A 22,426-nucleotide genomic window follows, 5' to 3' on the forward strand; every position below is an offset into this window, starting at 1 on the left:
TGTTTTCATGAAAACATCCCAGATGCTGTTTCTCCCCTGTTTCCTTAGGGTGGCAAGGAGTGGATTGCTCTATTCCCTGCTCAAGTGGAAGCTGGGGGCTGAACTGTAACCAGACGTGTTCCTGCAGCAATGGAGCATCCTGCAGGCCAGCTGATGGCTTCTGCCTCTGCTCCCCAGGATGGCAGGGGGAGTTCTGTGACCAGCCTTGTCCTGTGAGTGCAAATCACAATTTGGGGTGGTTTTCCACCCCCTTAAATCACAGTCCCCATAGCTCTGCTGAATAGAGAGCAGGGGAGGAGTTCAATTTGTCTGTGATGTCTGAGGAAATCAAGTGTAAATAACAGATTGGGGTTCTAGCAGTCAACTGGATGTATTATACTTTGCATTGTATTTTATCAGAGCTATTGCTGTGTTATCTGCAGTTTCTTGAATGTCATTTTTTAAAGTGATTCCTCATTTGGTTCTGTATAGAAACATTAGGCACTGAGTTTCTGTCTTCTCTGTATGTTAATTTAAAAAATGCAACTCAGCATTAAGAGGGACGTGATAGATGATTTTGCACATTTCAGAACAAAAAGCTGATCACTGACAGGGTTTTTATTTCTGTTCTTGAAGGATGGAACATATGGCCTTAATTGCAGTGAGCGTTGTGACTGCAACCACGCGGACGGGTGTGACCCTGTCACCGGCTACTGCTGCTGCCTGGCAGGCTGGACAGGTAATCCAGCAACTCCCTTGGGGCTTTGGTTCATTTGGGGTTTGGGGGTTATGTTGGCTTGGTTTCTTTGCTATTGCATCAGTTATAGCCCTGGACTTGTGACTGCAAAATTCTAAATAATAGATTGAGACAAGATCAGCTGAACTTGCCCGTATTTAAATCACTCGTGATGGTGACAATAATTGGCATTCATTAAATTTGTATTCAGATGAGTTGAAGATGGCTCCAAACCTGCAGCCAGATGTTAGCCTTCTGTAAAAGCATCCTCAGGAGGGATGCAGATCATCCATAATCCTGCAGAGTTTTTCTCCTTGAACTGCCCTTTCCACAGGGGTGCAGTTGTGGATGGTGAATCTCAGGACCATCATACCTGGGATGCAGACAGGGCATTTCTGATGAGTCATTACAGCTGCTCCAACATACAAAACTCTGCATTTTCCCATTTTCCAATGGTTCTTGTCACAGGGTAGTTCCAGAGAGCAGATTAATGCTGGTTTGACCGAGCTTTTGTGATTACACAGCAACAGAGAGGAATATTCAGTGAAGTTGGAGAGTCCAGGCTGGAGTTCTCAGCACAATTAGACCTGCACTTGACTCCACACTGATGTTCTCTTTCCAGCTTTTGACAGCAGTAGGGGGCAAGTTATTGACCCAACCATTTCACACTTTGCTGCCTAAAATGCTGGTTAATCTCTCTCTGCTCTCTGTTGAGGCTCTGGGTGGAAATAAAGTTATGTTCCATATACTGCAGAACCACCAGTGGCACTGACAGTCAAAATGCATTTATATTAACAGCAAGTCTTTTGGAAAATTTAATTGTTTTTCAAACAACTACAAGTTGAGAGGATGCATGGAGCAAGGCAGGCTGATCAGGCAGTCAACATTTGGGATAGTGTCACCTTTCCCATTGATTTATGCCTTAAACCAACACACACCTTCTGTTTCTGATGGAGAGGATATCCCACAGCAGCCCAGCTCCCAGGAGCATGAAGCAAAAGCAATGAAATTATGCCTAAAACATACAATGGAAATAATCTTTAAAGAATTAAATAAAATGTAAAAATACTAAGTCCTACATATTGTGTACAGCAAAGCTACTTTTCTAAGATACTGGGCATGTAACCCTGAAATGGACATTTTTCCCCAAGAAAATCCATTTTATAAGCTCACTTGCATCCCCTCCTTCATTCTCTTGCCTTCCTCACTGGCTGGGCAGCATTTATCTTTCTCTGAACCTCCTTGCCATCAATATATCCATCTATCAGGCTTTAAAACTCTACTGTTCATTATTGATGATCAGCAAAGAAACAGCTGCTAGATTTTCCTGTAGTCACTGTGAGCTTCTTCAAGGGAAAAAATGGCTTTTAAAAGTAAAGTAATTTGAAGAGAGATATTTATATACACCTACTCTAAAAGTTTATTACACATCTTCTGGATGTAGCATTCCAGAGGAAACTGCAGGGACTGACCTTTGCAGACAATGCAGACTGAAGGTGTGGCTTTTTCTCAAAGGCATTTGCAGCAAATACTTTGTGCTTACGCCATACACACCTGTAAATGGACATTAAATGCAGATACTAGTAATTTAAAGGCAAGAATAATTTCTGATGTCCTTCTTTTAATTTCCATATTGGGCAAGGTAAGTGTATATTAACTTGGAGGGGGTTTGCTGCAGCCCAAGGAGTTTATCTCTCAGTGTGCTCCTGCAGTTCTGGAATTCTCCTCAGGATCACATTTCAGGGAGGAAAATATTATATCCCTATTTGAGACCAGGTTGGAGTTGAACAGTGACAGGGCTCTGTAAGGTAGAAATGTTGATAGACAGAACCAACACATGTTTTGTCAATTCTGTTCCAATGTTTTTTCCACTTGGCTTGGCACCAGACACAAGGATAAATTCTGCTCCTACCAGTTTGAAAGTATGTCATTTAAGAAACTCTTCAGCTAGATAATTATATTTTCATATTAAGGAGTATGGCATCAGTGAAAGATTAATCTTATCTGCAGTTGTTGTGAACTGGGCCATGATGTGTATTGCAGTGCATTTTATTAATATGAGGTGATAAATAATTCAGGCTGAAATTTTTGCTTTCTGATTTTGGTACTAATTAGGCATGGCCTGAAAAATATCAGAAAAGTTCAGGATCACGGAACTTCTGAAGGTTCTCCTGCCCACTCACACCAAACAGAGAATTCATGTGGCTTTCTGATCCTAATAGCCACAAACTTCATCTGAAACAGCATATTCTGTATGTTCATCCCAGACCTGGGACTCCCTCTTGATGTCTGTGTTTTATGTAAAGATCAAGGGGAAGATTGAACCCATTTTCTTTAAAGTGGTTTCAAGATGTTACTGATATAAACCTTCAGGGACTGATAGATGGTAAGAGCATGGAGGAGGACTGGCAAAAGAAGGAAGAAGTCATGTCCAGAGCAGCACACAATGTAAGGTAATAGCACTCTACCATCCTTTTATTCTGTCATGACTGCCACCCAAGACTATTATTCAGGACAATGACCTTCTGTGGATACCAGCTGGGGGAAGGTAATTTTCAGGAGCTGAGTGTCCCTGGCAGATGGGAAGATGATGAAGAGATCCCCACGTCTCAGGCAGGAGCTCACAAAGCTGTGCAAACCAGCTGGGAGCATAAATAAGCACAGAGGCAGCAATCTGCACATCCCCTCCCTGCAGCTCTGTGGGAGTTGCACCTGTGCAGCCAGAGGCAGGGCCTGGATCAGCTCTGGGGACACTTGTACCTGGTGTCCCTGCTGCCAATCCCAGCCAAGGGGCACCTGGTGCCACCAATGGCTTTGGAGAGAGCTCAGCAAGAACAGAAGCCCAAAACTACATTGGCAAAACGCTCTCGTGGTAAAAACAAAGTGAAACTTGTTGAAACATTGGGCAAAATCACATCTGTGACCTGCTGATGCCATGCAGAGCTGAATTTCCCTTCACAAGAAGGAAATGTGGGATGCAGGGACACTGAGGGCTCAGCCTTGCACTGGAAGGAGTTCTCCAGGTTGGACATTTGTAACTTCATGTACACAAACAGTGCCCTGGAAATCCAAACGAGAGGTGCTCATATCTAGAGCTGAGTTAAAAAGGAAAGGTCTTGCTCTCAGAAGACTGAGTCTTGATTGCTCAGGCTGTTTTTTCAGGATTAATAAGGCTCTCTCGCTCCACCTTTGCTGTGCATTTTAGGTACAGACCCTTCTGTGCTTGCAGCTCTGTGTGTGTCCACAGGTCCCTCAGAGCTCCCAACACACCAGACATTTGTGGAAGAGGTGTTACTTTATGTACACTCACGTTGAAATGAAAATGCTCAGTGCTAATTACATTTGGTTAATTAGGGGTCCTGCACACACCGAATCCGCAGATGGGATGGACACACAGAAATACTGCATGGTAGAGCAGCTCCTGGAAGTCCTTTGCAACAAACAGGTCCTGGGGAAGCAGGATGAGTCTCATCTGTCCCAGGTGCAACCTCCTCTCCTGGGTGTTCAAGCAACAAGGTTATTTCAGTAAGGCTCCTCTTAATTTCATTTAGGCTTCTCTCAATCACTAATCTGAAAGTGGACAGGAAAGGAGCAGCTGCCCTGGTGGCCTTGCTGGGTGAGCAGGATGGCAGTGCTGCTGTGGCAGTGTAATGCTGAGGCTCTGGAGATGACAGCTCCAGCTGCATCCCCTGTGGGATGCAGGATGAGCTTCAAACCCCTCAGCTTGGTCCCACCTCAGGCAGCTGCTGGCAGCAGGTTTTGTACCAGAAATGGCTTCTTTACAGATTCCAGCTGGCTGAAACTGTGTAGCCTTTAGCTGCTTCCCTCAGTAATCCCTCAATAATTAAATTAGAGCTGCTGGCCTGGCCTCTGATTTCTGGAGGTGCTTGACCAGAGCCAGGTGAGGCTCCCTAGGGAGGCAGACCCAGGCATTGCCCATCCTGCCCCCAAGACCCAAGTCCATCCATTTTCCCAGTCCCAGGCTGATCCCAGAAGCAGAACCACGGGCCTGGCTGCTCCTCGTGCTGAGCTCTGCTGCTCCCTGGGATCAGCCAATTGCTCCAGGTTAATTGTGGCACTGTGTGCCTTGTTACACTTTCAGCTCTTACTCTGGCTTTAAATGGGAAGTGATCTGCAGGGGGATAGATTCCACTCCTCTAAATGCTAAGGTCAGTTAAAATCCTGTTTATCTGAATTCCTTTAATCTGAAATGCTGTCTTATCTGCATCTTGTTCTGCCTTTTTTCTTGTGTGGTGCTCTGGATTTGCAGAGCTGCTGTGGTGATGGTATCTCCGCTCCCCACTGAGCTGGGGCACCCAGAGGCTTCTCTCAGTACCCAAAGCCAAAGTTTATTCACTATATTTTAACATCCCAAAGATGTGTGGGGAAAATTAGCCTGGTGCTGTAGATATGAGATGGAGAACATAAAAGTGTGCATCCCATAGTTAATCATAAAAGAAGCCCATATAGATTTTCCTTAATTAATCAGGATGGCAAACACAGGTATGCAAATGATGCATGCTGCTGAGGAACAAACATCTTATTACCTTGGTGCTTTACACCTTCAGGCTTCATTCCTGGCTCATGAGAGCTGCCTCCCTCTTTGCTGTGGAAATCAAAATACGCATTTCACTGTCCTTTACAACCTCAGTAACCTTCCCACAGTGCCAGAACACAGCCCCTGATGGTCTCTGCTCGTGCCCAGCCCCAGCACAGAGGTGTGGGACTCTGGAGCTGCAGGATTCCCACCTGTGGGGTGGGAGGTGCTGCTGGGCACAGCCCAGGGCAGCTCCAAGGGACCAGGCTGCAGGGCTGGGAACATTTGCAGGCTGGCAGTGACATCTGCACTGTCACTCAAACACAGAAACATGTTTCTTGCCTCCTGTGGACACATTAATTCAGGAAAACTGATAAGCCTGTTACTCAAGGGAAAGCCTTTTTGAATTTTAAAGGAGCACTGACCACTTTGACGGGGAGCTCTAAGGTATTTTTAACTTCACTTTCTCTAGTTCTTTGCAAGGAGGTGAAAAATCCTTGAAGGAAAAAACCCACCCTTTCCATAAAATGCATTTTGTTTGTGCTAATATGATTTTCTTTCATTGCAGCTGTATCCAATTTATAATCTTAGGGCCAGATCCTGTCCTCAGCTGTACTGGGTTGAAGCCTAAATAATTCTCTTGTCATTAGCAGATCAACATCAACTATGTAATGATAAAACTGGGAGTTGGTTTTCCATGCCTATTTCAAACCAGGAAAAAAAATCTAGGACTTGTTTCATGCCCCTGCAGCTTTTTAGCTAAAGATCCAGAGTGGTTTAGAATTCACAATGTCATGGGTTGACTTTTTTTTTCCATCAGATTGTTTCGTACCATTGGTTTGTAAGACAGAGCCTAAAATACCAGAATGGAGCAATAGTAAGTTCCTATTAAACATGCATTTTCTAGATGTCTAGTCCCATTATCTACATCGTATTTTGCATTTATCACTTCTGGCAGTCTTATCCCAGATTTTTAAATTAATAATTTATTTCTGTGATTATTCTGTATCCTTACATTAGCTTTAAATGAACAGGAAAACTAGAAATTTCTAGAGTCAGTCTAAAATGGTGCATTTTAGCCTCTCTCCTGGCCTCTGCCATTCCAGTGTGAAAATCTTTTCCATATGAAAGGTGTGCTTACTCTGGATTCCACAAGTGCCCTTTAGTCTATGAATGTAAGATAAGCTTATTAGAAATTAGCTTTAATTTTTCATTGACTTAATTTCAAGTGAGTTGATAAGATTTTAATGTCAGGCTGTGCTTAAAAATTCTCTCTTTGACAGGAATCTTTAAGGATGGTTCCTGCTGATATAGGGCTAATTTTCAAAAATATTAATTCTGAAGTTATATCAAAGATTTCATTGATGTCCTGACATTAATTATGTCTGTGCCTTCCTTGGCATGTGTCTGGGGGGTTCCTGATTTTCATCTGATTGAGGTTTAGTTGTGTTTGTCCTGTGACAGATTTTGTATCTATTTCACCTTTGGTGAAATCAGTTGGATTTTTGCCACTCCTTCAGTGGGAGTTGGATCAGACCCTCAGACTATAATTAGCAGCTGCAGTAAGGCTACTGCTAAACTTCAGCATGTATGCAAATCATTGCAGTAATAATCTTATGAACAGAAGATACACAAGTTTGTTTATCTTTGTATTTATTTGGGGGTTTAATTTTGCTTAATAAAGGACAGCTTTTCAATTTCTGAGAGAAGATAGAGCTTGGATGGCATCGTGGGTGATGCTAATTTAATGGGCTTTAGCAACATGAGACTTGACGTTTGAGGTACCCAACCCTTTTCCATTTTCATGCAGAGACATTCTATATATAAGCCTGGCTGTGTGTACAATAGTCACCTATAAATAAATGTGGGCGAGAAGTGGGGAAAATTATTTGTGCACATTTCAGCAGACTAAATCCTGGCTGTTGGCATGCTGGGTGTGAAAGGAGGAGAGGGAAGAGTGCTCAGCAAACAGCCTGCAAGCTCAAATGAGGTGTGTGTGTATATTTATATATTTATATGTTTATATAGTGGAGAGAGACTATTTACAGGAGCAGGTAGTGACAGGTCAGGGGGGAGTGGCTTCACACTGCCAGAGAGTAGGGTTGGATTGGATAGTAGAAAAAGTAGAAATATTCTTTATACTGCCTTCCCTGTGAGGGTGAAGCCCTGGCACAGGTGCCCAGAGCAGCTGTGGCTGCCCCTGGATCCCTGGAATGCCCAGGGCCAGGCTGGACAGGGCTTGGAGCAGCCTGGGGTAGTGAAATGTGTCCCTGCCATGGCAGGGGTGGAATGGGGTGAGCTTTAATGTCCCTTCCAGCCCAAACCATCCAGGATTCTATGATACATTATGTCATTAATGAAAGAGTTTGCAGTGAAAAAGGTTATAACCATCTTCCTTCCCCTCCCACACCAAGCAGAAAGGGTGGAATTTCAACATCATTGACCACAAAAGGCTTTGGTTATGCCCCAGCTCTTGCTCAGCTGTTCCTCACTCATGGTTTAGTTCAGGAGGTTGAACATTTCCAGCAGGAAATTTCCAACTTTTCCCAGTTACCAGTTCCTCCCGTTTGCCTGCTGAGGGTCTGCTCAGATCTTCCCCAGCTTTCTCTTCCCTCCTGGCCTGAAGCTGTTCCCAGCATCTGAGAATTAGGAAAGCTCTGCAGATGAAGCAGGGCTGTGTAGGGCTTGACTCCTTTTAGCCCCATTTTCTGCAGGTGTGCCCTGCCTGCTCAGGGCAGCTCTTCCCCTGCAAGAGTGCACCCTGGAGAATCCCTGAGCAAAGGGAACCACATCATCCTTTACTTCAGCAAACATTTTGACTTACCTCATTTCTTGTGAGGTAGGTCTCTTGCCTCTAAAGCTTTTATTGCATAAATTCCCTGGCTTGGGTGATTCATACCTGGAGATTTCTCTAGATAATTAAAACTAGGGGTAGGATTAGAGCTCCACAGAGGTGCATTAGGCTCTAAGTGTATTACTTGCAGGAAAACACTTCCATTAATGGGTGCATAAATCGCCCCTGCACAGATGAGAGAAGGGACAATGTAGAATTTTTCACTGGCTTCAGGGAAGGGCTTATTCTTTGTTATTTAGGACCAGATCATGGAGCTTTCATTTAGACTGATGGGCTGTTACACTCAGGAGTTGCCCCTCTGAATCCACTGGTGAATGATGATCAGCAAAAGAAGGAAGGGCTCCATGGCACCAATCTGGAAAAAAAGTCAGTGAAAAAAAGCATTTGAGAACACCACAGAAGTTCATAGATAATGTGAGTGTGGCTGCTCTTCTCTGCTGAGTAGTTTCACTATATAAAAACAAAAATAGCTTATTTGCAGACTAGATGAGCAGCCATCAATTCTTAATGTTTCCATTTAATTTTATGAGAGATCCCTTTATGTTTTCTTCTATCTGCTGCCCTCCCCACACTGATTTTCTCATTCTTCAGCATTCTTAAATGCTGAGCTGTCAGGAATTGTGCTGTGGTGCTTCTGACTGGCTCTGAGTCAAATACTTCAGGGTTTGCCTCAGGTAGGAAAAAATACAAAGATGCAAAAAGTGATGGAAAAGCATCAAGAATTCTTTGTGAACTCTTGTTTGTGCTCTGTGATGGCCCCTCTGAGCAGCTGATCTACAGCTTGGACAGTTCTTCCTTGTGCTCTCAGTGAATTGTCTTTTACCTCTTACAGACTGAAGCAGCAGAAGAGTCTCTGCTTAGGAAAGCACATGGAGCTAACCTCAAACACAATTTAAATGGAATTTATAGGGACAACAGAAGTGTAGCAGCAATGAGAGTATCAGGGAAAGACAAGAGAATGAGGTTAAAGAAAACATGAGTGTGTGATTCTAGAAGTCATTATCAGAAATAAATGTACAAACCAGGAGGCCAAGGAAGGATTCAGGGTGACCTGGGTGGCCTCTGGCTCTGCCCCTGGGCTGCGTGGGGGAGCTGCCAGTGGCATCCCTGCAGGGGGACAGAGACCAGAGGGAGGGTGTGACCAGGGGTCAGACCCACTGAGGCATCCCCACACCTGCTCCCAGTACCCTCAACTCCCTGCTGGCCCCTGGCCACCCCTCCCCGCCCTGCCAGCCCTGCAGCATCAGCTGGAGGTGTGTGCTGGGTGGGGCACTCTGTCAGCAGGTACCAGCCAGCTCTGGGGATCCGTCCTGCCAGAGCCACCAGCATTCCACATCAGAGCCAAGCGTGACTCACCAAACCTCAGGCCTCCACAGCATTGCCTGCATAAATCCTGTGCCTATTTTTGCATAAAAAGCAGCTCTTTCCAAAGCTATTCAAATGCCAGAAATAAGAGATTATTATGACTTCATGTCATGTTGAAAGACAGGTGGAGGAGAGCACAATGTTTGTGTTGGATTCAAATGTCTGCTGAAATCATTCCTGTCATTCCTAATTGATGTTGCATCTGTCTTTAGATTGGGACTATTGAGGGGGAAAAAAAGCTGAAGATCTTATTCAGAGAAATAATTACAGTTATATGCTGGTAGATGTAAAATTAAAGTATGTGGGGGGCAGGGAACTACATCCTGTAATTTATCAAATTCCTACATTCCTGAAAAATAATTAGATGCTGGGCACTGCTGCAGAGGCTACTGTCAGGGGGATAGCAGTGGTCAAAACCAGGCCACTGGTTCTCATTTATTCCGTCCATTTTTGCTCTTTTATTGTGTTTGGAGTATTAGTTTCCAACTATCCAGAGACACAGCAGAGAAACAATGGCAGCTTTATTAAGAGCCAGAGACGTAATCCCCAAGCACGAGTGCAATTGCAGAAGCTGGAGAGGGAAAAAAGGGAGTTCTGCTTATGTCTGGCTTTCAGGAATTTTACCCTCCAAAGTCCTTCAGCATGATGTAGTTGTGGGCAGCACTAAATCTGCATCACTTTGACAAACTTGAAGCCACTGAAGATTATTAACAGGTGCAGCCTGTGAAGGAGCTCTTCAATAGGTGCCTCACATACCAGTTGTATGGCTTGTGGGGGGTTTCCTCTTCTTTTTCTTGCTCCTTTTCCTGATGCTTGTGTGGATGTTGGATTAATCCATCACAGTTGATTTGTAAATTTGAGTACAAGGACTGACTTCATCTGGTCAGACTTGAAACTGCTCCATGTAAGACAGACACAGGTTTCTATCAACAGCTTCCCAGTGCCAGAGGGCAGGGTTAGATGGGATGTTGGGAAGAAATCCTTCCCTGGCAGGATGGGCAGGCCCTGGCACAGATTCCCAGAGCAGCTGTGGCAGCCCCTGGATCCCTGGCAATGCCCAAGGCCAGGCTGGACAGGGCTTGGAGCAGCCTGGGATAGGGGAAGGTGTCCCTTGGACAGGAGGTGGGACAAGATGAGCCTTATGGTCCCTTCTGACCCAAACCATTCTGAGCTTCTGGGATTCTCTTCCTCCTCTACCTCTCTCCCTTCTGCTTTCCTTTGTCAGGATTGTCTGCAGCTCCATGTTGGAAGATCCCTGCCCAAACAAATGGCTTCACCTTTGGGAAGCCTGGGCTGAGTTACCCCAGATATTCCCCATGTCCCAGCCAGCAGCTGCTTGGACACTTGGTAGGAAATTGTCCTGGAGGGGCAGGAGTTTGGGGCAGCTCTCCTGTGTGATTGTCCCTTGGAACAGTGCAGTTGTGACTGCTCTGGTGGGCTGAGTTGAGCCCAGTTTGTGTTTTCCACTGTAATTCAGGCCCTCAGGGCTGGTTTTCCTCCCCACCATGTGTGCAAAGGAGGTTGGTGTGGGGAAAAGGGAGTGAAGGCACTCCTGGGACTGTCAGCTAAATGTACAGAGCAGTCCAGAGGGAATCCCACTGGAAAGCAGCCAGTGCTTGCAGGAATCCAATGCCCCAAATCCCTGCTGGGCCATGGGGAGTTTGTGGCTGCTGTTTCACAGACTGAATTAAAGCCACAGTGGGCTCTGCTCTTACCTGGGCCCTGCCTTACTGCAAAAGTGCAGATCTTTTACCCATGTCCAGTGGGTAACTACAGTTTTATAAGTTTTGTGGATTTCATTTACAATTCACCCCCAGAACATTGTTTAAAAAGGTCTTGGAAGTGTAATTTTATACCAGTGTCTGCAATTGTGAACCACAGCCTCGGGCTGGCAGATAATTCCCTGGTATCCAGGCAATAGAGTTTATGTATAGAACTGCTTCCTGCAGCTTCAAGGACTTCTGATAGTTGTCTTTCTAATTTCTACACCATGCATGTGAAACCAGGACTTTGTTCATAAATTAGGAATCTGTGCTTGTAACACGAGGTAGTACAGAGGTGTGTCAACTTCAGCACTTCTTGTAGTTCTGGAAATTGAAAACTAATTGCTTATCAGAAATGTTCATCAGCAAGTTCCTAAATAAATATTAAAGTTTTACATTACAGAATCTTGCTGCTTCACTGACTCTGACTGTAAAGTAGCTGGGAGGGATAGACTCCCCCTTCACATGCTGTCAGGTTAGGGAATTGTAAAATTAAGGTGCTTTTTCCAGCACAATTCCATAAGACTTGCATGTCCAGATGCAATTTTAACTTCTCATTTATATTTGCAATTCAATGCGTGTAGGAGCCTTCAAAAATGAAGTCTTCCATGAGAATTAACTTGGATAATAAAAAGTAATAAAACCTGATTGCGGCACCATCTCGGTTGTCTTCTGGAAATGGACAAATAAAGAAGGGCTGGAATGGGTGCCAGTGGCTCCTGGAAGGTTTCCTTTTCCCCTTTCCCTTTTGCTACAACAATCAGCTCCACCATGACTCATTGCCTTCGTTAGCAGAGGGAAGACATCCCTCATTACTCATTACCAAAGCAAGGGCTTTGCTGCTGCAGGAACAGCCCTGGCATTCAAATTCAGGTACCTTCCACAAGAAAAGAGTCAGTGTCATTCTTCCCCAAACTTTGTCAAAAGAGACAAGAAATAATGCTGTTTAATTGTCCCCATTTATAAACAGACCATCCACAATGACAGAATTGTAATTTTTCTGCTGCAATTGGGAGGAAAAATGCACATTTTTCTGTGTTTGAGTCTGAATTTTGGTTCAGGGAGCTCACACTGAAACTCAAGGCTATAAATGATCATAAATACAAAACACATTTATTTATTTGTTTATTTATTTGCAATTTATTTTCTGACTTTTTAATTACAGAGCACTGTGGATAAAGGACATAAATGCACACACAAAGCACTTCTTTAAGTAATCCAAGGATATATTTGATTTCAAAGGGAGCAGGGAAGACTTTAAAATAATTTCTTAAAATAATGGTTTTTCTTGATTTTACTAATACAAATGTTCCTTGTCTCTTTTCACAGTCCCTTTTTTCAGATTTATTTACTTGGATATGAAGGAATTGAGCTTGTATTAAGTTTTTACTGTATTTTAATGTGGTTTTTATTAAGCTGTACAGAATGGTCCATGCCTCTTTATAAATAAAGCTAAGATCATGTATTACTAGAAATCACATTTCAAACTGTGCTTTTGCCAGACTTGGTTAAGATTTTCTAGGAAGGGACATTATAATTGTATGATTAATCTTCAGAAAAGGGAAATTTTGGCTCTGCAGTATTTCTTACTGTGTTAACTTCAGAGATTTATAAAACCAACTTGAAACTGCACTGTAAGTGTATTTATAATGACTTTCAGCTGATTTAATAATGCTCAGAGTTTGGTGACTGTACAGATCACAGCTCCCCAAATGCAGTGCATTACCTCCAGCATCCAGATGAAGTTATCAGAGGTGGAGGGAATGGTTGGGATTGTGTTTGTGCAGAGAGCTGCCCTAATCCAACCCCTGGGCTGCTGTGATCCCATTGTGCAGTGGGACATGGGCACGGGTGATAAAGAACATCTCAGGTGAAGGACAGTAAAGAGCATCTCGGGCTGGGGATGGTGCAGAACATCTCAGGTCAGGGATAGTAAAGAACATCTGAGGTTGGTGTTGAAGCCCAGCTGGGGTGTGTGGGTACCCCCAATCTCAGGGCTGGGCTCCCACTGGAGTCATGTTCCAAGAAAAATTTCTAAGGCAGTCTCTGATCCATTTCTGCTGGTTTTAGATGCTCCTGCCAGTGCCACTCCCTGCAGCTGGAACTGCTCACTGTCCCTCTTAGTTCATGATTCTGCAAACCCATCCAAGGAGCCCTTGATCATGCAAATAGCCCTGCTAATTGCAGGTATTGGTACTGCTTTGTTCCAGTGGAGTGAGAGCCTCTCAGACCCAGTGTGCAGGATCAGCTCCTTCAATCACATTTACATGTGACAAGCCATGGCACAAGGTTGTTTTCAAAAGTCACCAGTTTAAACAAAGCCACTTGAAACCATGCCAGAAGCCTTGTGTTAAGTTTCCTGGCTGTGTGCTCCTTTCAGTCTTTCCAAGCTTTGCTCTTCACAATAGTAAATATCAAACAAGCACCCTGGGGAGCACCGGGAGCTGGATTGGCAGGTCTCGGTCTCCATTTAACATGCAAATGCTCAGCCTGTGCTCATATATGGCCACTTGCTGGATCAGAACTCAGCTCATTCACACAGAACTGGAGAGTTCTGGGTAGCTGTGGGGTATGTGCACAAAACACCAGAGCACAGGGGTTTAAGCCAGGAGGGGAACAGAACACAAAATAGAGTTTAATTTACTTGTGTTCAAGAATCCAAATACTGAACATGTTTTTGCAAAATTCTGATTTTTCTTTTTATGGTCGTCCAATTCACAACAGGTAAGTAATCAGGCTTCAATCAACTGCCTATTTCCAGACCAGTTATTTGAGCTATTTTGTGACTTTAAAGCAATTCCTGACCTTCATCTCTTGGATGACATGCAGAGTTTCTTTAATGGTGCTGAGGACTGAACAGGCTCTCACCAACACCTACAGAATTCACCTCTCTGGCATTTTCTTAATTTTCACTTTATTAAGCAGATAAAAGAGGAGCTGTTTCCTTCCCAGATCCCTCTGGGGACTGTGAGGCATCAGTCCAACCAAGCATTTCTTTGATCAATGAGCAGAGTGAGAGTTGTGGGAAGCCTAACCGTGTGGCTTTGTGTCCTCAGGCATCCACTGTGACAACATCTGCAGCCAGGGCCGCTGGGGACCCAACTGCTCCATCTCCTGCAGCTGTGAGAACGGGGGATCCTGCTCCCCTGAGGATGGGACCTGTGACTGTGCTCCGGGATACAGAGGGCCCTTGTGCCAGAGAAGTAAGATTTCCCATAGCTGGCAGAAGCAAGGCAGGTAGAAATGCTCCTTTATAACAGCAGGCAGACAAATCCACAGTTTCTGAGCTGCTGTAGCTCATGACTTCCTGAGGGCAAACAAGCCTGGAAAAGGCTCCTTCATCAAGAACTCTCCTGCACTGAGCTGTGCCTTGTGTTTCTGCTTCTGATCACACCTGGAGGTCACAGGTGACCTGGAAGGAGGAGCAGCACCCTTACAAACCAAAGCTGGCAGGACTCAGTGAAGTCAGACCTGTTAAGCAGTCAGCCACCACCCATCATATAATGACAAGTGGATGAGCGTTGGCATCAAAATAACAAGGCAATGTTTTCTTGTATGCCAGAAAAAGAAACACAGCAGCCCAAAATAGCTCCTGTTTGATGCTCTGCTGCTACATATTAAAATGTACCAAGCAGATAAAAATCCTCTCCTTTGCTTTATCTGGGAAGCTGCATTTGCCCCATAGGGACCCTAATTCACTGATCCAAACTACACCAACCATCTTCCCATGTAAACAAGAATTGGATTTGTCTTTGTTTTCTGCTCAGCATTTCTTCTTCCTCCTCTTGCTGTGAGACATTCTGCATGCCCAGTTCATAGATCCCCTTTGATTTCACCAGTTACACTTGACACTAGAACACACTCATCTCTAAAAATAATTTGTGGCTGACAGTTTTTATTTAAAGCCATTATAACAATGACCTCTAGCACTGCTGTAGTTAATGGCCTATAAGCATTTCCATTATAAACCCCAATTTCCAGGTGCTTCAGCATATCTGTGCAGCTGTAAAACCTCTCTCCAAGGCTAAAATGTGGAGCTCAGAGCTTCAGGGAGATGAGGAAGAAAATGTTTTACAAATTTGAAACCTTAAGAGTGCAAAACTTCCAGAAGTTAATAGTTTCTGACCTTTCTGAGATGAAAAAAACCCAGCTTAGTTCTATCAGCTGTTGGCATGCAGGCTACAAGAGCAACCCTTGTGCCCAGTTTGCAAGCCCAGGAATCAGGCTGCTCCCTGAGGATGTTTGCTAAGGATCTGATGGGGAGAAATTTTCCTCCCCACTAGGGTGACAGCAGAGGGGTCCTGTGGATGCTTCTGCTCTTGCCTCTGTGAGTGTTTGGCCTGGGAATCCAGCTTGAATCCAGCTCTTTTCTGGGATTCAGGCTCAAGAATACCTTGTAAGCAGACCTTGCTAAGCTTGTTCTCAAAATCATCCACATTTTTCTCTTAGAAATTCATTTAGAAACAGGATTTAGGCTGTTTTATTACAAGGCAGAGCTGAGGATGATACTGAAGATGATACTCAGCCAACTTGTTCTGTCTGTGTAATCAGGATTACATGAGACACTGGGATGGTTTAGTGCTCTTAAGCCTGCAGAAATGTCTCCAGGAATGATCCAGGTTGTTTTATAGCTACTGCATCATCAACCAACCTGTCAGCTAAGCTCCAGCTGGAAATGTGCAGTGGGGTAAGAGCCTGACACCCTCTGAGAACATACAGTCCATGAGAAAATTCTCATTTGCTGGAAAAATACAACAGACATGATTTAGTTACCATTGAGCCAGAACTATAGAACAGAGAATCACAGGAGTAAAAATAAAAACATATAAAGTTATTTTTACTGTCACTTACTGCAATTTAACATTTCTTTGTGTTATCTATTGCAGTGAATGTTTGGACAGTGAATGCTTTTTCACTCTACATGCTCTTAGAAGCAAAAATCTGCTTTTAGAAGAGATACTGAGCCATAATCCTGATTCTATACCTGATGTACAAATTCTACAATAATTTCAATCCAGGTTTTAGGCAAAATAAGCACACAATTCAGTACAAGTTTACTCAGCTATTTGATGTGATTACTGATTTAAATCAGGTGATTTTATATGGTGTTACATAATTACCATTATTGGCTTCTGTTCATCACTTGATGGCTGTTGCTCCTCCCAGCTGAGCGCAGGCACTGCACCAGATAGGTTTGGAAATCAGCTTCTGGCATAGTGGTTTTGACATAAAATATTGTTTCCTAATACACCTTCTCTGATTTCTTGACTCAATTTCCATTTCTTTCTGAGTTTCTGTTTTTGTACATGTGTGCCAGTGTTTCTTTTCCCACCTATTCTAAAATCTTTGGAATGTGTGTTATTAACCATAACTGCTGTGAGGTCTCAAACATCTTAAACTCCTGTTTTGTCAAAGTTTTCAAATGAGTGTCCTGAGAGAGGGAGGGTGCTGAGAACTCTGCTGTGGTATTAAATAGCCAAGGACTTCCATGAGGAAGGAAGGTGGGAATGTTTGAACACAGGAGCAGTTTTACCAGCCTGCACTTTATTAGCCATGGAACAATCCAACAGGCCTCATCATTTCAGCTGTCCACAACATTGTGCTTGATAAATTAAGAAATAATGGTTTGGGATTAAGACAGACAGAGAATTCTCGAGCTCTGATGGAAAAACCTGTGACAGCTTGGTTTGTTCTGTTTTCAGTTTGCCCCCCCGGGTTTTACGGGCACCACTGCAGCCAGCCGTGTCCCCAGTGCGTGCACAGCAATGGTCCCTGCCACCACGTGTCGGGGCTGTGCAACTGCCTGCCCGGCTTCTCAGGGCCGCTCTGCAACCAAGGTACGGCCCCCCTTCCCGGAACCTTCCCGGAACCTTCCCTTCCCCTCCCTTCCCCGGACCCCCTGCACCAAGGTACCGCCTCCTTTCCCGAGCAGCTGCTCTGAGCCAGCCCCATCCTCTGCTCCCGGCCTTTTGCACTTCTGTCTGCAGTTTGGATCCCAAGAAACTCTTTCCTTCCGAGGGAAAATGCAAACAGGTACTCAGTCACCCTCTTGGAAATACGATGTGCTCCTGGTTTCATAAATAATCCAGCTCTGCCACACTGGATTGAAATGCCTGTGGAATGAGACACCTGCTGTAAATACATCAGCATCCAATGGCTTCGTTTTTCTTGCTGCTCAGCCTGTCCTCACCTGAATGTTGATAGCACCTTCCTGAGATCTTTGCTGCAGGACAGGGAGGTTCTGGTTAAGGTAAAGGCCAGTCAGGTGAGCAATCCCAGGCACCAGTTGTGAACAAAACCTCATTGGCACTGTGCAGGACCTGGCTGGGGATGGCTGAAACCATGGACACAAGGAAAGTTTGCAGTGAGGCAGAGAAGGGAGTTCATTTTCACAAGTGAACAGGAACTTCAGCTCCCCAAACACCCATCACCTTTCTGTACCTTTCAAAGTTCCACATTTAAGTCCAGGTGTCATTTTCATCCTAAAAATACTCACAAAATCCCTCAGCCTTCTGCACTCTCAGTTGCTGCATACTGCAGTGGGTATTTGCTACACAGATATTTAAAAGAAGTGATTTGTAGTGGTCACTGCCCCTGTGAAGTCACCATCCCTGCCAGAACTGAATGACACTTTCAATGACCTGCTTTTCAGTAAGGTGGGATTGCAGGCAGCACTTACCCAAAATCATTAAACATAGATTAAATATAACCATGGGTTTTTTTTTTCCTGTGCTGTATAGTCAACTAAACATTACACCAATTAATTTATTAAAATGAACGTATTTCAGTGCATTTGTCCATTTTATGTGAAACGTTAGCCAGATTTCAAAGCATAAGCAGGTCTAATTATCCTCTTAAGAAAACTATTTTATTTTTGCTCAGATGTTCAGCACTTCTGGTTTTACTTTGAAATGTTGATCTATCTAGCAAATTAATCTTAAAATATTCATGTCCTAATTAAAATCAATTTGTGTTGCAGTTTGTCATAATGAGTTAACATGTAACTTTATTTTGTAGAAAGAAAAATGCTAATTAATTTTCCATTAGAAAAACGTGAAACGAAGATTTCACTTTGGAATTTTCATTTCCTTGTGCCATTGGCAGCAGGAACATTTTCCCACCAGCAGTGTGTGCATGTGAGGAGCTGTGTAACCCCCAAAACTGCACAGGTTGACTCAGTTGTGCCAAGGATTCCGAGCTGCAAACAACTAAACAGCTGTTTTGTGAATATCTTTCACAATCCCAGAGCGAGATGGGTTGATAATAACTTGTTATCACTGCTAGAACACACCTGACATCCCACAGGGACTTTGGGAGTCCCACTTCAGAGCTTTCTGAGCTAATTAACATCCCAGTCTGTGTTGTACAGTCGAGCTGCTGCTGGAGAAAGCAGCATTAGGCCTTGTTTTACAGCTCTCTAAAAATGATCGAGACATTTAAAAAGTGCTTGGATTTGGATCTCACATCTTCTCAAGAATCTCTCTGTCAGTCCACAGCCAGGTTGTTTAAATAAGGGAGAACCCTTTTGTGATCCCCGTGTGCTGCCATTCCAGAGGGCATCATCCCATTTCCAGAGACAAGGGGAGCTCCTGTGGAGGCAGCCCCTCTGCCAGCTCTGCCTCTGTGCACCAAAGTGTGACCTGGTCCCTTTGCCAGCAGCTCTGTGTGGATCACAGATCCTGCCCTCATCCATCAGTATTCCATGGTGCAGAACAAATCAGCTCCTCTCCAAAGAAAGTCCTTTGAGAATTCCATTTTTTGTACATACCTTCCCCAGCCTTCATCGAGGTGCTGTTGCCTATCTCCATCTCAAGGATGCCATAAAACAGTGCCTGGAGCTGCTTCTTGCAGGGCACTGGAAGGGAATAACGGTGTGGCCTGTCCAGGAGCCTGGGCTGACAGATCAGTTCAGGTTTTGCTGTCTGTGATAGCAGGGTTCTGCTTTCCTTCTCTCTTTGTGTATTTTTTCCATCCTGGCTGTGTATTGTGTTTAGTTTTATCTCTTTTCACTTAGGAACAGTTCTGTTTAGCACACAGTGTGAAAGCCAAACCCAACTTTATCCACTCCTACAGATAAGTCCATAGTCTGTAGAAACACAAGCAGAAAACAATACTCTGCTCTTGTAAGAGCAGAGGATGGCATATTATATAAAAGCCAATGAATCACAGCTCAGGATTTCAATCTGTGGCTGATTCACAGTCAGGATAGATTGAGGTCACCTGCAGAGACTACTTTTGAGAAAGTGAGAGAGGCTGGAGTGGTGAAACAGCTGCATAATTCAGGGAAGTGCCTTAATCACTTTTTTGACATCGCTATTATTTACCAGGATCCAAGTCCAGTTCCATTTGTTAGCCTCTTTGCAAAGATGGACTGTATGTTTTATCTTGTTTTGAAAATACATCTGTTTTTGTCAGGGAACACAGCCAATAAGAGCCCAGAAATGAAACATTTCATTTGTTACTGAGCAGAGCTTTCCATCAACTTTAACGTTAAAGATTTCCAATAATTTGGTGGGAGGTTGAAGATCTACATGTCTATTAGTTTCCTGTCACTGTGCTTAGGATGTGAGAGGATGACTCTGGAAAAAAATTGAGAGTTTCTTTTCTTCCAACTTCACTTAGGTGGACACACAGGGAGAGGTGCTGATTTTGTTGGGGTGCAGCACATTTGTTAAATAGCTCCCAGTCAGATATATAACATACATAAATATAAATATAGATAAAATCCTTGGAAACCAGATCAGTCCCAGCCACTCACTTGTGGCTGCTACTCACTGAATTCTCCTAAGGTTTGCTTGTTCTCTTCCTCTCATGATGATCCCTCTTCTCTGTTTTGTCTCTCTTCTTGTAATCCTTCCATACTGCCCTTCAATAATTGCAATCTTCTGACTATATTAGCTTCATTTTCCAGCAGAAAAATGGATTTTGATATGACTTTTTCCTATTGCTTTCACTCCTGGGATGCAAGCAAAATGGGCTTGAATACTTTTCCTGCTTTCCAGAGGAATTTTGCTTCACCAAAGAAAAGCGTTTTTAATTAATTTTATCTCTAATTGCTGAATGTTGAGTCCTGTGATTTCCTGCCATTCCCTTTGAAGAGGCTGCAGCAAAGTGCCTTGTGTTTGCAGTGTGTCCCAGTGGGAAGTTTGGGAAGGACTGTGCTGAGGTGTGCCAGTGCACCGAGAACGGGACCTGCAACCCCATCGACGGCTCCTGCCAGTGCTTCCCGGGCTGGATCGGCACGGACTGCTCCCAGAGTAAGGGCCATCCTCCTCCTCTGCTCCAAATATCCACCTTGGGTTTGTTTGGGGCTTTCTGAAAGCTACAGACAGATCCTGGGGAAATCCCTGTTGTGTTACAGCCAGTGCCTTACTCTCTTTAAAGCAGATTTCTATTAATTAATCTAAGTTAACTTTGGATTGAATTGGTTTCTGCATTGCAGAAGCCCTGACTGGCTTTTATTCCAGGAAAGGGAGGTCAAGCTCTTATCAGAAAAGAAAGCTCCATGCTCCCTTTTAATTTCTAGCTGGATTCCTTTTTATTTATTTTTTGTAATAATTTTATTTCAGCTATTACATTTAGACATTATTAACCAGTAAATGTTTTCATGTACCAAATCCCTAGAATTGAGAAATTAGGTAGCTGAAATATTTCTATTAAATGTAATTTAATTGTAAAAGTCAATGTGGCCTTGTAGGGATGAAGGATTTCTTTCTGAAAATTGCCCAGGTAGAAGATTGGCATTTGCTGATCCCAAAGTGTCATTTCCTGAGAGCATCCCTTAATTGAAGCTAGATCACAGAGGGAGGCAATATCCCATCATTCAGAAATGTTACTTCATATTCAGGATACAACTAGCATATTAGACAGCATTCCAGAGTAAAATATATTAAACTCCAAGTGATAAAGCAGGAATCGGATAAAAACAGACGGCTGTAATTTTGCTTTTATTGTGTGTCTTCCACAGGCAGAATATTGCTGTCACTCAAATACAGCAGGGAAAAAAGGGGAAAAAGACAGAAAGCTGCACATATTCCTCATTATATTTAGCCATCTAATTGGGAAATGTCTGTTAGTGTCTGTTAACCTTGAAAAAAGGTGCTTTTCCTTCCAGAGCAAGGCAGGCCAGGCCAGCAGGAGCAGTTCAGCAGGCAGCACCTGCCCACCCTGTGGGCACTCTGGGGTCTGGATGAGCACAGGGGGACGTGGCTCCTTGCTCAGTTCCCCTTGCGCACAAAGGGAGCCTCTCCCAAGGTGACCCTGTCCCACCCCAGGCTCCCTGGGCACCTGGGCTCCCCTCCCAGGCTATTTCTGGCCCTGTGCTCCCGTTAACCTGGAATGACCTGGGCTTGGAGCTGCTCAGGAGATAATTTTAGCTCCAACTCCAGAGCCAGTTCTGGATTCACTAACAGCCCCTGCAGTTCTGCCTTAGAACAGCATTGGAAAAGTATTTCTGGTTGCTTATAGGACAAACACTTCAGGCCAAATCCTGCTCAGCTTTACATTGTGTGAGTCCAGTGACCTTTTGTGTGATTTACGTCATGGCAGGGTTTTTTGGCCATTGATTCTGGCTTTAGAGGTGTCTGTCAAATGCCAGAAACTTCCATTTATCATCCATGGAGCCATTGGCATCCATGGAAATAGGCCTGGTGTCTGTACTTTCAGGTTTCCTGGGAACTGTGCCTTATTAATTCATGGCTTTAGCAGGAAGCAATGGAAAGTGCTTTTTAAAGCAAAAATATAGTTGTTATATTGAAGGCCTATCATAATTTCGGATCTTTTAGTCTGGCACTAATAACAGTAACTTACTGCATTCATTTTTGGAGGGAGGCTTACAATAACTTTTTTTAATGTATTAATATTGTACTTGTTGAAATATAAAATAGACCCAGAGATTTTAATTTAATATTAGCCCCCCAACAACAATAGCAATCTGAATTTGTGGATGTGAATTCATACTGGAAGAAGTTTTCTTTACATTTTTTTCATGATTGGAGTAGCACTCTGTGCTTCAAATGAATGTGGTAATTTTAGTGGTTGATTGCATAGCAAAGTAAACCTGAATAGCTGGGCTTTATTATGCAAGAATTCCAGCATGTCAAAAAGAAAATTAAATTACCTCTATATCCTGCAACCCTGCCTAAATTGTCCTCACAGATAATGCCAGGGAGGCATGGAGAGTGCCACAGCAC

The 22,426-nt window shown here is 43.8% G+C and overlaps 1 protein-coding gene across 7 annotated transcripts in view; it reads left to right on the top strand.

Annotated features, from left to right (window-relative positions):
- Window positions 1–22,426, top strand: part of MEGF11 (multiple EGF like domains 11) — a 252,326-nt gene that overhangs the window by 200,644 nt on the left and 29,256 nt on the right. For all 7 annotated transcript variants that reach the window (XM_054273115.1, XM_054273113.1, XM_054273116.1 and 4 more), the window contains 5 exons: window positions 49–212; window positions 616–718; window positions 14,291–14,437; window positions 16,937–17,071; window positions 20,363–20,491. In XM_054273115.1, the coding sequence (XP_054129090.1) occupies window positions 49–212; window positions 616–718; window positions 14,291–14,437; window positions 16,937–17,071; window positions 20,363–20,491 (678 nt within the window). The remainder of the gene's footprint in view (window positions 1–48; window positions 213–615; window positions 719–14,290; window positions 14,438–16,936; window positions 17,072–20,362; window positions 20,492–22,426) is intronic.

The sequence above is a fragment of the Melozone crissalis genome, unplaced genomic scaffold (genome assembly GCF_028551555.1).
Source record: "Melozone crissalis strain CALT ecotype California unplaced genomic scaffold, PUWL_Pcris_2 ptg000014l_1, whole genome shotgun sequence".
In the NCBI taxonomy this organism is placed as follows: Eukaryota; Metazoa; Chordata; class Aves; order Passeriformes; family Passerellidae; genus Melozone; species Melozone crissalis.